This window comes from Perognathus longimembris, chromosome 4 (assembly GCF_023159225.1).
Source record: "Perognathus longimembris pacificus isolate PPM17 chromosome 4, ASM2315922v1, whole genome shotgun sequence".
Taxonomy (NCBI): Eukaryota; Metazoa; Chordata; class Mammalia; order Rodentia; family Heteromyidae; genus Perognathus; species Perognathus longimembris.
In genome coordinates, this window is record NC_063164.1 from 22,476,669 (window position 1) to 22,490,969 (window position 14,301).

Sequence of the window (14,301 nt, forward strand, 5' to 3'; positions counted from 1 at the left end):
AGGCACTACAATGACTTGTTAAAGGAACTCTACTCCATCCACCATGATGATGAACTAATAGTTACAATAGCTAATGTTCATTCATTCATTGTTGCCAGACATTCTTTTAAGCTGTTTTAACATAAGCTGTTTTACCCCATAACTCACAATAATCCTGCATATATTCATATATATGTATGTATATATGTATTTGTGTTTATATGTATATGTATGTATATATGTATGTGTATATGTATGTACATATGTACATACACATGTACATATGTACAAATACATATATATGCATTGCCAGTCCTGAGGTCTTGAACTCAGGGCCTGGGCGCTATCCCTGAGCTTCTTTTGCTTAAGGCTAGCACTCTACCACTTGAGCCACAGTGCCACCTCTGAGATATAGACATTTAAATGTCTTAACCTAAAATCACATCACAGAAAAGCACGTGTGCCTGGTTTGCTGTTTCTCTTCATGTGAATAAGCCCTTGTACCTAAGCCACTCATGTGTGTGTGAAGGAATCTGCTAATGCAACTCCACTGGGTGTCTGAGTTACAAACCTGTAATAATGTTCCTCATGGGCTTGACCAATGCTGTGAAGCCAGAGACTTCGGGCTGTCTATGCTCCCACATAGGCTGCCATATAACAAGCCCACTGGCCAGCCGGAAGGTGAGGTCAGATTCCTGGAGACAGAAAAGATCATGTTCAGTACCTGCCTTCTGCCGGTCAGTGAGTCATCATTCACAGGTTATTTTCAGATTATCTGTTCCACCTTCTTTCATAAGCCACATAAGTCTTGCCCGAGTAAACCAATGACTTAAGTTATCACTGCAATTACCACAGATATCAAACTAACTGCTTTATGTGGAATGAGTAATTAGTCAAAATGTAGCTTTGTGTAAAGCATAGAATACCCAAATTATTGTTTCGTGTTGGCTGTAATTGAGACCTGCTTATTGCAAGAGTCTTGGCAGAACTCTTCATTCATGCTTACTTTATCATGCCTCTTAATTATTTAATTGTCCTTATTTCTTCCTCATAATGCAATATCCTCTGAGACTGGCTATTGTGACTTTCTGTTCTCAAGTGCATCTCTCATTCTCGAATTTCATGGAATTGAGTTTGGTGCTTCATAGTGTTATTTTGTAGAGCTTTTCTCATAATGATGCGTAATTCCTTGAATACATGGATAGATCAGGCATCCTCATTTCCTCTCAGCTCCCAGTATCATGACAGCACTTAAGACAGCATTAGGAATTACATGCACAATAGATTTCCAATAAACAGCTGTGGTATTGGGCTGCCTTTCCAACTCATGTCCATGCAATTTATCTACAATTGAAAGTCTCTTTCAGAAACACATTCTCTGCTTCCTTGCTACATTTAGAGAGTCTCAGGTTTTTAAAATGCAGTACTGTGTGGTAGAGGTCCATTGTGAGATGGCATTTTAAACACTTCAGCCTTGTAAATGGTGGGAAGTCACAGTGTACAGTACAGTCACTGATTAGCAAACACCATGGGGACCCAGGAACTCACCTGGGACAGTAGCTTGCAATGCTGACTTACATTACTGTAATCAGTTTTAAAACAGGGTGCCCAATACTCACTACACAGTCCTATTAAATCAGAGTGTCCTCGAACTTTGCTAAACTTTCCCTTAGTGAGTATCATAGGACATATTAGGACAGCTCACAAAGCATTTGGTCAAATCCATCCCACATATTTTCCACAAATATAGAAAGAGCACACAATATGCTTGGTCACTATTTTGGGTTCCCAAATAGAGAAGGTAATAAAGCACACACACAAGAGTCCCTGCTCAATGCAAAGGCGATGTTACATAGGTAAGGGGGTGTTTGGGGACAAGGTATTGACTTCTGAGACAGGAGGGCCATGGAAAAACATAGTGAGTAGACAACCTTTGAGTAAAGAGCTAAATGGAATGAAGGAGATTCCAGGTCAATTCTTCTAAGAGAAGGTCACAATTAAAATTAAAATGCCCTAGCCAGGTGCTGGTGGCTCATGCCTGTAATCCTTGCTTCTCAAAAGACTGAGATCTGAGGATTCCAGTTCAAAGCCAGCCTGGGTATGAAAATCCAATGAGACTCATCTCCAATTAACTGCCGGAAAACTGAAAGTGTCACTGTGGCTCAAAGTGGTAGAGCACCAGCCTAGAGCAAAAGAACTCAAGGATAACACCTAGGCCCTGAGTTCAAGCCCCATGATGCCCCCTCCCCCTACAAAAACGCCCTAAGTTTACATAGCATATCAAGAAAAAGCTATTAAAGTGTGTTCCTAAAGTCAAGAATAAACACACAAAAAAGACTGAAGAAGTTATGTGAGTATGATAAAGAAAAGTGTCAGCGATTTTTGACATTGTCATTAATAAAGCTGGGAAAGATGAAGAAAAGTGAGTAAGCAGCTAGACAAGAATATCTGGAAGGTGAGGTGCCAATCATGCAAAATCCCATAAAATGGACATGGGAAATCTGTATGTTACTCTCCAGAAAGCAGGGAATTAAGGTTGAACAAAGCCTATCAGATTTGCCTCAAGAAAGGCAGGAAGCCAAAATTCAATTGACCTGGTTTTTTTAAATGATTTCTTAGTTTCTGACTCAATCCTTTTCCATGTTTCTCATAAGTAATCCAAGCACAAGGAAAACCCCAATCAAAGTGACACCAGAAAACATTAAATTCTCTTGAACTAAAATCCTGGCCTCTAACACTTGCTTTTTTTTTTTTTTTATCATGCACAGCCAGTTGCTGTCTTCATTTTGGTATATTCTTGACTGCATTAAAAGTATATATTTTTTCAGAATGAACAGAGAGATTTTCTTCCAGACATTTCCCCTGAGCATCCATACTGGATTGTTTTCTAGATGAACACATGCCCATTTCCCCTAAATAATGCCAACTAACTCCAGGCAATCTTCAGACTTGAATACTTTGAGTACCTATGGCTCCTCTTGGGTTGCTGTATTGCTTTGAAACGATTTGTCAGTTGGGCAATGTATGACCTCTGGGACCTTAATTTCTCTCCTAGATTCTCCTTTCATGGAGCATTCAATGCATTACAACATATAAAACCCAATACATGGGGAAGATATTTTTGAACATTCATTTTTGGAGTAGGTAGTCTAACAAAATCCAGAAGTTGTAAACACTGTTTGAATCTCTTATTACCATGTTTCAGGTGCTTTCCCTGCTTTCACTCATGGTCTATATCCATAACTCACTGAAACAATTCTAAATGCATTTATTTACTAGTCACTTATATTAAATAAATTATCATTGTAATTTTGTTTACTTCCCTTTGCAATCTTATTTCTTCTTATTTCTCTAGTAGTAGTGCCCATCACAGAGTAAGAAGGAATAAGGAGATGTTATAAAATAGGAATATTGCCACCATATTTTAAAATGTCCCTTAGTTTAGGAAATACAAATGATTTCTCACTAATAAAATTAAAGTTAGTCTAAAATTAATGACATGTTTTATAGAATTTTCAGATTATTGCTTTAATGTGACTTAAGCTACTTTTAAATGAAACATGTAGAAAAATATGTATCTAATAATACACTATCTTCCATTAGATGAGTCACTTGGACTTATTTGCTAATTAGTGAATTCACTCAGCAAATATTAATGAAGTACCTACTATACAGATACTATGTTAGTATATGTCACTTTCAAACCAGAATGTAGTGGGAGATATAGATAAAAATACGGCAATAAACAAGGTGTAACAATAAAGCTGTCTCTAAGGTATCATGGAAATAGATGAAAGTGGGTCTTGAATGAAGTTTAAAAGCATGGATAGGAATATTCTAGGCTGACAGATTGAATAAGAGGGCATTCCAGACAAGTATATGAGGAAAAAGCTTCTTGTCATCTTGGGTAGAACCCAAACATCTGGAGCTCATAGACAGAAGAAGGAGTCAGACATGCTGTAGACAACTCAGTATATTAGACCAAGGGCTTAGTGTTTTATCCTCTGTATGATGAGAAATGAATAAATTATTTTGAGCATGATAGTGACATGGTAAGATCTACACTCCAGAGAGACTATTTCAATATTGGCAATGGATTTTATGAGATACACAGGGAGACCATTTACCAAAGCAGAAAATAAGGCATCCAAGTAAGCTGTGACAAAAGCTTGGGTTAAGGTAGCAAATAGGAATGGTGAAAAGATGATAAATTGGAGAACATTTTAGGATACAGAATAAATAGGACACTAATTAATAGAATATGCAGGGAAGGATGAAGGAGTAAGTAAAGGAAGTTTGAGTTTGTATGAATGATCTGAAATACAGATGATATGGACAAAGGCTCACTCCAGGTAAAGTGTAAGATAACTACAGATCATCTAAAAATCATGAAAATATGATCCAGAGTCAACAGAAGGTTCTGGCATCAAGATAATGAAGTGGCTTCAAGCCATAGGACACAAATGATAAATGTGACCAACCCTTCCAAGAAAGAAAAAAATAAGAATACATTAATGACACAGGCAAAGATAAGTTTCAAAAGAGATGGAACAGGAATGGTTAGAGATGTAAAAATAGGTAGAGCGTGTTGTCATTATGAAAACAGTTTCCAAAAGAAGGCATGATGGTAGTTTTACATCAAGCTGAGGACTTGTGAAATGAGGACTGTGAAACAGAGATTAGCTTTCATCACTCAGAGATTATTTATGATTTTAATGGAAAAACACTGGGACAGAAATTTTGGTAGAAAGTCAAAACTGTGTAGAACGTTTGGGTTAGAATCTCACTTCTGAACTTTGGCTTCTTCCTTGGTAAGACGAAAATAAAGATGGCTACTGCCTTGTAGCAGAGGCAAGCAGAAACAAGTGCTTGAGATGAGGAGTAAATGGAAGGTGAGTGCTGTTGAGGCCTGGCCTCATGTCTATTGAACGTTGGCTTCCTAATTTTGTACATGAGGTGCAACCTGCAATACTGTCTGTGTGAGTGCAGGTGGGGACTGCTGGAGTAAGACTAAGAGAAGGACGGGCAGATGAGCAGCACATTGGAAGTGGAAATTATATTTCAGAGAGCCTCAAGTCTGGAGGGTTTTATGGTTTCCCTAGCAGCACACAGATTTCTATGGTTGGGACAGAATGTTGAACTTTGGTCTTGATCTGAGGTTAGAGTTTGAAGAGAAAAGGGCATTAATAGTACTGGTGAGAGGTACTTCACATGGAAAGATAGGAAGATAGGCTCCTAAGTAGTCTGATGCTCAGTAGGCCATTTATGGTACTAGTTTTCAATCAGGGATGGTATCCTTCCACTCACCCATCAGGAAACATTTGATGACCTGTAGGCACATGTGTGGTGGTTTCAACTCAGGGAGGCGAATATGTTACTAGCATCTGGTAGCAAGAGGACAGAGTACCAAATATTCTACAATGCATGGGCCAATGTCCCACAATAATTATATGGTACCAAATATTAAAAATGCCAAGGCAGAGAAATTGTGACTTGCAGATTATATGTTCCCAAGGAACATTGGGAAGAAAAGTATATATCTCTCTCAAATGAAAAAGCCTTGAGGAGAATTTATTGATTCAATGCTTGTATTCTCTATTGCATTTGGAACAATTTTTAACTCATACTAATGGAAAAATGATTTTAAAAAACAGTACCTATGCTAGTAATACAGCTAATAATAACTTACCAATCATCAATCATTGTGCAGTGTTTAGTGTAGGTTTTCTGATTTCATAAGTACTCTATTACCAGACCACATGTAAAACTTGGACATCTTCAGTGAGCTTTCCAAACATATGCAGTTTTTCCTGAAAGAAGATCTTGCTGCCTCTCTAACAGTGTGTAATGTGTGTACTGTGTGTACTGACTGCAATAAAACACCACCATCAAAATCAACTAACTTTTGTTAATGGCTTTCTATGTATCTGAGTGGTATAACTTGTTTAATCCTTATAATATACCATACATTTATTCTTATGTCCAATTAATACTTGAAAAATCTGGGGCTTAAAGGAATTAATTGTTCAATGTCACATAGTAGGAAGCCACAGACACTGGAAACGTCATTTGTTTCCAAAACGTGAACTTTGAGGTCATATCTTTCAAATAAAAGTACAGGCTTATCTAATTCCAACACAGATATTTGTAGACATTGTTATTGGCTGTTTTAGGCAGTCTTTCATCTGGCCCTTCATCTTAAGGACAATGGACTTAGTTATAATTGTTGTTTTACTTAGTACTTGGATCCACTCTTGGTAATAACATAGGTTTTATAGTGAATCAGTCATCAAATACTTACTGAGAGCCTGATTCTAAAGTGGAAAACAAACAGAATAAGGTACCTGTTGCACAAAAGTAGTCACAGAAGATATTTCTGAGGTGCTGACATTTGTGTTGTGGGTAAACTGATGAGATAGATGTGGCCATGTTAAAATATAGGATAGAGAGTAGAAGTAAATGTTTCAAGTAAAAGGAAAAACTAGTTCAAAATAAAAATGGGCTTATAGAGTTTGAAAATGAGATATTCCAGATAGCCTAAAGGCTGTTGAACAAGAAACAAGTAAATGAGATGAAGGTAAGCAGACATATGAAGAATGAGGAAAACAGACAGAACTGGAGATTATGTTGTCAGGAAATGAGTTGCATTTTGAGAATTCACAGGTAGTTCCAAGTCCAGTCCTCTCAGCAATGGGACAAAGTCAACAGAAAGTAATTTTAAGGAAAGTAAAATAGGGTAAAACATCTCATCAGTCTCTTCCCCAACTTATTGTGATTGTTAATGGCTACACAACTACACACACACACACTAGTTTGAATATTTATTCATTAAGGTAATAAAATTCTACTAAAGATCATTTGAGCATATTACTCTTTTAACTCTTGTTTTAGCAGTTAGAAGGAACACAGTATTATGTGTCTTCATATAATAAAATATATCCACAGCAGGATGCAATTAAAGATCAAAATGTTTAGGGAACGTCATCAGGGTCACACATCTTCGAAGTGTTAGCTAACTGATTTCAACTTTTATTGCCTTTTCTAGATCCAAATGTAGATGGATATAATGATGTTTTAAGAATGTTGGGGGCTGGGGATATAGCCTAGTGGCAAGAGTGCCTGCCTCGGATACACGAGGCCCTAGGTTCCATTCCCCAGCACCACATATACAGGAAACGGCCAGAAGCGGCGCTGTGGCTCAAGTGGCAGAGTGCTAGCCTTGAGCGGGAAGAAGCCAGGGACAGTGCTCAGGCCCTGAGTCCAAGGCCCAGGACTGGCCAAAAAAAAAAAAAAAAAAAACCAAGAATGTTGGTTTCTTGGAGTCCCGTGTTTTCTAGTTTAAAATATTTTAAACTACAATACTTCAGCTGTAGCTGTCAGGAAGTCCATAGGACATAAAAATTGGAAATTTCTGCTCTAGACCCTATGTTATAATAGAGGTAGTACAAGAATGCTGTAAAAGCAGAGGCAGTTGCTACATGGGGCAGGCTAGAATAAAAGCTTCATGGAAACAATGACATTGACAGATGTTATAGGAAATGAGGAGGGGGAGGAAGGTGGTGCAGACAGCAAGAGCATTTTCAGTGAATGCTTCTAAAGATTTCCAAGTTCAGGAGGTGGCCAGTAGGGATTAGCAGTTGATAAATCAAGAAACGATTTAGGGGGCTGGGGATATAGCCTAGTGGCAAGAGTGCCTGCCTCGGATACACGAGGCCCTAGGTTCGATTCCCCAGCACCACATATACAGAAAATGGCCAGAAGCGGCGCTGTGGCTCAAGTGGCAGAGTGCTAGCCTTGAGCGGGAAGAAGCCAGGGACAGTGCTCAGGCCCTGAGTCCAAGGCCCAGGACTGGCAAAAAAAAAAAAAAAAAAAAAAAAAAAAAAAAAAAAAAGAAACGATTTAGGCCCTAGATCATTCTTGACCTTATCCACCAGGTTCCATTCATTGAGGTTTGTCCTGAGGCTATGAGAAATGATTAAGTAAAGGATAAATTTGAACTAATGTTCAGCCATGTAACATGAAAAGTTAGACTTTCTGTCCTTGGTGGGAGATCATACAAAGATATGAACAAGTCAATGTATAAATACCATTTGAGTCCCACCCATACCTTATCTCCATCCCACCCCAATCCAACTGGCTTCCTGCTTACCTTGATCCTATGTACCAGAGGAGCAAACAGAAACACAAAGAGCTCCACAGTAGCCATGGAGTTCTGGAAGATCTTCCTTCGGTTGTTCTCCTCCTCATCATTGGTGCTGCTTTGGCAAGGCTGTCCTGGAGATCCCTGGTTTTCAACTTGGTGGATGAAAGCACTGCTGCTGCCACCCCAGCTGGAGCCTCTGTCTGTGCCCCCAAACCGCTCACTGTTGCAGTCCTGGGGAGCCTCCAGGAGCATCCAGTGCAAAGTGTGAAGAAGTTTTGTCTCAGCCACACCCAGCTTATCCTGATGGCCTGCATGAGACAATCACACAGCCAGGAAAAGGTCAACCATGTGACCAGACCAATAAAGGTGGCATGAGAAGAACACCTTCGCTGTGCCCTGTGGTTCAACTCCCTAGGGGACCCAAGCAGCCCTCTGCATTTCTAACAAGCCCTGCTGCCAGATGTCCTTGCTTATTGCGGTTTTCGTACTGGCTACAATCTTGTCAGGCTAGCACACTGTGGTAGAGATAGAACCTGCATGAATCACATTTCATCACTTTGATCCCCAGTAGAGTCCCAGATAGGCAGCACCAGGGTTAAAAGTATAGGCTCTGAAGACAGCAACTTCTATTTTAGATTACATGACCTGGAAAAGTCCCTCGATAAAGCTAGCATTTGAACAGAGGCAAAAGTGAGGAGTGGGGGAGGAAGGAGATGAAAAGTATGTTTTTTAGCTTGGGATAAATAGCTATAGGTATGACATATTTCAAAGTGAAAATGACAATTCACAAAATTATACACACACACACACACACACACACACACACACACACACACTGTCATTACTATGAAAAAGCTGGGGAAAGTTGTAAAGTTCCCTAGAAATTGGAAAGGCAGAGTCCCACCCCTGGAACTCACCAGAGGAAGGTGAGTGTCTTTAGCTAACCTCTAATATTTTAAAGTTTCACATATTACTTGCAAAAATAACTGGGTGCCAGTAGATGACTCATGCCTGGAATCCCAGCTACTCAAGAAACTAAGATTTGAGATCAAGACTCAAAGCCAGTCCTGTCATGGAAGTCTATTTTTTATTTCAAATTAACCACCAAACAGCTGGAAGTGGAGCTGTGGCTCCAGTGGTAGAGCACTAACTTTGAGAAAAAAAATGTCCAGTCATAGCACTTAGGCACCTGAGTTCAAGCCCCAGGACTGGCACCAGAAAAAAATCAAAACAAGAAAATCACTTCCTTCAATGGTAAATAGAAAAGATTCTGGTACCGATGTATGTGAGGGAACACATGTGAGAATTACATGAGAACATGGGTACAGTACAAAACATGGAACAGTACTGGTTAGTACTCAGTACCTGTCATTCTCAAGAGTGTTGGACATAAAGGACAAGGACATACAACTAACATGTGACACAGAAGCACCCACCTAGCTTGTTCCTGTTTGAAAGCAGGGTTGCAGTGCAGTGGAGGACGTGAGGAAGCGCTGCTTGCACCAGCTCCCATCTGGAAATACTCTGGATGGCCTCCGAAAGGGCTGGAGAGAGGCCATGCAGCTTGTTTTCTACCAACACTCGCTCAAAGGACTGCGCATTAAAAAGAAAGGGAAAAGAAGATAATGATTGCTAAGAAATGAACATCAAAGCACTATGTATCTAAAAAAAGATGCAAATTACTGGACCAAAGTCTTTAGGATGCACAATTACTATATCACATGCATATGCTCACATGCATATGTTCAACGTGCAGTGAACATATGTGACTGTTTGCAAGCTGTTGTTTTGGTTGGGTTTGGTTTGGTTTTTGGCAGTCCTGCAGACTGAACTCAGGACGTCATACTTCATAGACAGGTACTCCTTTCACTTTCAGTTTATTTTTTAGTAGGGTCTCACACTTTTGCCTGGGCCAGCCCCTCGGACCTCAATCCTCCTATCTCAGTTTCCTGAGATAGTTAAGAATATAGGTATGTGCTGCCATACTTGGCCTCATTTATGGGCTTTTGGTCCAAAATATATGGTTTGAACTATTAAGTGATCTTTATTTTTGTCAAAATAAGCTTCAACTAACAAAGAAAAGAGAAACACATTTAACCTCAAGAGATTTTTTTGAATATGATATTTTGTGAAATGTTGCTGAGTCATCCCAAGGCACCATCAGAACAGAAGATGCAACTAAAATAGGGGAAGTGTGTGAAAGTGTCTTGAAAGAATTTATGTCAACATGTTCAACAGGTGTTTACTAAGCTACAACTCGTGAATGTCAGCCATTCATGAAGCCTGAGTTCAGGGTCCCTGATTTATTCCATGTGCTAGTAATAATCCGAAAAAAATATTTCTTAATTTTGTGCCTAGAACCATGGAAAAACACTTTAAAAGAACTGCTGGATACAAAGAGATAGGGGGAAGAGGGAGAGAAGGAGAAGAAACCATCCTTGCTTTCTCTTTATCACATCTGTCCTTTCCAGGGATTCTTACAGAGAAGGAAATGTGTTAAAAAAAAAAAAAAAGTTTGACCTACTCACTTGGTTGTTTGTTGGTTTGTTTTCATTTTTTCTTTTATTAGGGTGGAAAGTAGCACTACCTTATTGGGGGGAAGAGAAGATAAAATACTAGAAGGAAAGAATTGAAGATTCAACTTGTAAGGACATGATTAGTACTTGATTCCCTCCATGGTCAAGAAATTTGTGTGACTATGGTATAGAAGGACTGTAATACAGGTCCTAAGTGTTTTAATTATAATGGAGATTATTCAGGTATTTGTTGAAGTTGTTATTTTTAATGTACTATGTGAAGTTTTTTTTCTTTCCTATGGTTTATCCCCTGTTGCACTGTATTTGACTTCGGTACCTTGGGTATTGTATATACTTTTATCTGAATTAGGCAAGGGAAGGGGAACATCAAAATGGTGATAAAGGGTGAACTAATACAACAATGACACAACTATTACAAGTTGGAAATAAACTGTATAACTTGGGGGGGTGGGGAAAGAGGAAGGGGGAAAATGAGTAAGGGGGTAACAAGTATGACAAGAAATGTGTCTTAAGTATGTAACTGTAACTCCTTTGTACATCACCTTGACAATAAAATTAAATTTAAAAAAGCATTACTTGCTACAGAGAATATTCAATGAGAACTACTTGAATTTTTACTCCAAAAAGGAAAATTAAAAAGTTCACCTTCACAAATGAAAGGTACTCTGAGGTTTTAATACAGAGTATAATCAGAGATATAATCTACTTTTAAAAAAAGAAACTAAAGAAGACCTTTAGATGTGATGGACATACAGATCTGAATATTTAAAATTTCAGAGTCCTCATGTATCTGCAAAATCATTAAGCAAAGTGTATGTTGGACACTAAGAAACATGGAAGAGGATGAGTTACCAATCTTAAAATCTCAGTGAGTTCAGGGTAGTTAATGTCATTGTTTTTATATTAATACTGTACTTTCTCAAAATACTTTAAACTCTGGAAATTGTTTTCTAGATTTATATCAATATTCCTTACTCCCTATCTATCCACCTATCCATCTATACATGTAACTTAGCTGCTTGATACTTTGTGTCTACATTAGAAATGTCAGACATATCTTTGCCAAGAACAGAGAAAGGCCACCGTTATTTTAAGCTTATGGAAGGTTTAGAGATGGCAAGAATCAACAAATTATTCCAATGAGTTAGGTACAAGATAGTCCATTGGTCGATTAAGAAATTTATTTTCTAAATATACCCCTGTGGCACTTCTGAAGGACAGAGACTTAACAAATTTCTACTTTATCACGTGTGTGTGTGTGTATGTGTGTAATTCTCCAGTTGGATTCTGCCATAGTTTGTGGTTCTTACACATTTTCAAAGCTCTTTATCAGAAGGTTATCCATTTAGGAATTTGTAAATATTGGTGTCAATCTCCAACTGAGTATCTTTCAACATTTACATTGTCAGACACTTAATGTGGGAGTTTTGGATTTCATCGAAGGCTGCTAAAAAATCCATCTCAATTTTTCTTCATAATTTCATGTCTTAATAAATTTGCAAAATAGGATTGTCTTAGAACTTCAGGATAAAGTGCACTTTATATTGAATAATTATTAACAATGCCATTTTCATAATTATTTTACTCTATTCCCTTCCAGGCTTGCGGAATGTAGATAACACATGAAAGTACAGAATTGTATATGTTGTTCAAGTAGCTCTTAAGTACTCAATTTATGAATGTCTACTGATAGTCTCCATTTTGTTAAGAATTTGACTTTCCACACTAGCACTGAAGGTCCTCTACCATGTGGTTCCTTTATCTTTCTACCCTCTTTTCTCCTACCCAGTCTCCTCCCACTAAGGCCTTTTGCCCTGCCGTCCTTTGCTCTTCCCTTTCTCCCTTCCAGTGTCTTTGCTCAAGCATCACATTAGTAATTAAACCTTATCTACCCACTACTTATAAAACACTCCCCACCACAGGGCTTCCTAATGTCCTTTGTTGCTTAATTTTTCTCCATAACACTTATCGCCATCTGGCTCATTGCATGTTTTCTGTACATATTTGTTGGAGGCCTGTCCACCCTCCCCCCCCAACTGTAAATGCTGTTATTTTAGTTTTTCTCTCCCAACAGTAGAATTGTACCTGGCACACAGTAGGGGTTTGATAATATTTTCCCAGAGAATTACCACACACATCAATATGATTAAGTCTTTCTTTGGGTTCAAATTACTAGGCAGAATACAGAAATAATCATTAAATGGTGAAAATCACATACCACACAAGAGGCTTCATATTGCTTCCCCAGTTTAGGCCTCAAAAATGCACTGAAAAGCCAATAGAGATTTTTGTTATAAACATGAGCAAAATTATTGTGACAGCATCCTTATGACATATTTTTCAATGGCTGAGACATGGTGCTATGAAACTCAAATCTCACATTTCCTTATAGTTTGTTAATGGGCAAGTGTTGAACAGCTGACGACGTTTGCTTTTTACACGTTCAATTACATACATGAAAAAGATGGGCAAATCTCCCATTTGAAAAAAAAAAATTCACTACTATTTTGAGGACTTTCACCTAACCAGATGCTACATCGCCTATGGCGAGAAGTGGTGCGTTACTCCTGTGTGCAGTCATATTAAAACCTGAGAGATGAATACAGCTGTGGACCAAAATTGCTACCATCGATTTCCTTATCTGCAAACGCTCCAAAATAAAAAGAAGAAAAGCTTTTCTGCTACGAATGTATTGGAACAGGGACCCATCAATCTTATCAATCTTGTCCTGAGGGGGAAGCAATCTGTTATCGAATATTATTCTTCCTGGTTGGGTTGGGGGGGGGGGGGATGGAGGGGACAGTTTTAACTGGGGGAAGATGACGCTGGCCGAATCCGAGTAAAAATGGTTAACAAGTGGGCATAGCCGATATTCGCCAAGCTGGAGCTGCAAAAACAACAGGTCACCGGGCGGGAATGACAGCAGGAGATGGAGGGGGAATTGGACTCCGGAGCTCAACCAGTCATCATAATCATCTTCCCTCGCTCCCCGCCCCCCTCCTCTCAGGCTCCCTGCCCTCCCACCCCCTTAATAATGTAGATATTTATTCCCCAAACTGCCAATCTGCGTGGCGTCAAACTTCAGGGGCATATTGGGTTGGAATGCGTGTTTTGCAGCGGCTGCGGAGGGCTCGTTTGCCCAGCCCCAGAGAGGGGAGCTGCGAGCTGCAGCTCGGCCTCCGCGGCGGCGCTGGAGGTGGCGGCCCCGGGGACCGCGGGCAGCCCCGGGCGGCCCGCCGCGCGCCCTCGGCGCCCCTCACCTGGTTTGCCTCCACAGGAAGGTCTGGATGGGCAGGGGGATGCCGCGGCCGCTGTCCTGCTCCGGGCCCTCGGAGCTCTTCCTCTTCACCATGATGGTGGCTCCCGGGAGTCCTCCCGCAGGACCCAGCGGCGGGTCCTCGCTAGCCGCCGCCACCACCACCGCTTCCTCCTCCTCCTCCTCCCGCCGCTCCCCCCAACTCTCATCCCCTCCTTCCCCGAGGCAGGGCCGCCTCTCTCCGCCCCGCTCCCCCGTCTCTCGCCCCTTCCCCCACCCGTCCCCGCGCGTGGAACATGGCTGCGGGAGGCGGGCAGGGCTGCAGGAGCCGCGGGCCGGGGAGGGGGCCGCGCCGAGCAGCTGGCCGCCTCGGCGCCCCCGCGCCC

At 40.2% G+C, this 14,301-nt stretch overlaps 1 protein-coding gene across 4 annotated transcripts in view; it reads right to left on the bottom strand.

The window, feature by feature from the left end:
- The window catches only part of Unc80 (unc-80 homolog, NALCN channel complex subunit), a 171,891-nt gene extending 157,852 nt beyond the window's left edge, over nucleotides 1-14,039 (bottom strand). For 3 of the 4 annotated variants that reach the window (XM_048344837.1, XM_048344835.1, XM_048344836.1), the window contains exons 1-5: nucleotides 13,920-14,022; nucleotides 12,878-12,926; nucleotides 9,559-9,715; nucleotides 8,129-8,430; nucleotides 551-674 (exon numbers count right to left, since the gene is read on the bottom strand). In XM_048344837.1, the coding sequence (XP_048200794.1) occupies nucleotides 551-674; nucleotides 8,129-8,430; nucleotides 9,559-9,715; nucleotides 12,878-12,926; nucleotides 13,920-14,011 (724 nt within the window). In that variant the 5' untranslated portion in view covers nucleotides 14,012-14,022. Of the gene's footprint in view, nucleotides 1-550; nucleotides 675-8,128; nucleotides 8,431-9,558; nucleotides 9,716-12,877; nucleotides 12,927-13,919 lie in introns of all 4 variants that reach the window. The other variant, XM_048344834.1, reaches the window with a different exon arrangement.
- Between the last annotated feature and the right edge of the window lie 262 nt (nucleotides 14,040-14,301).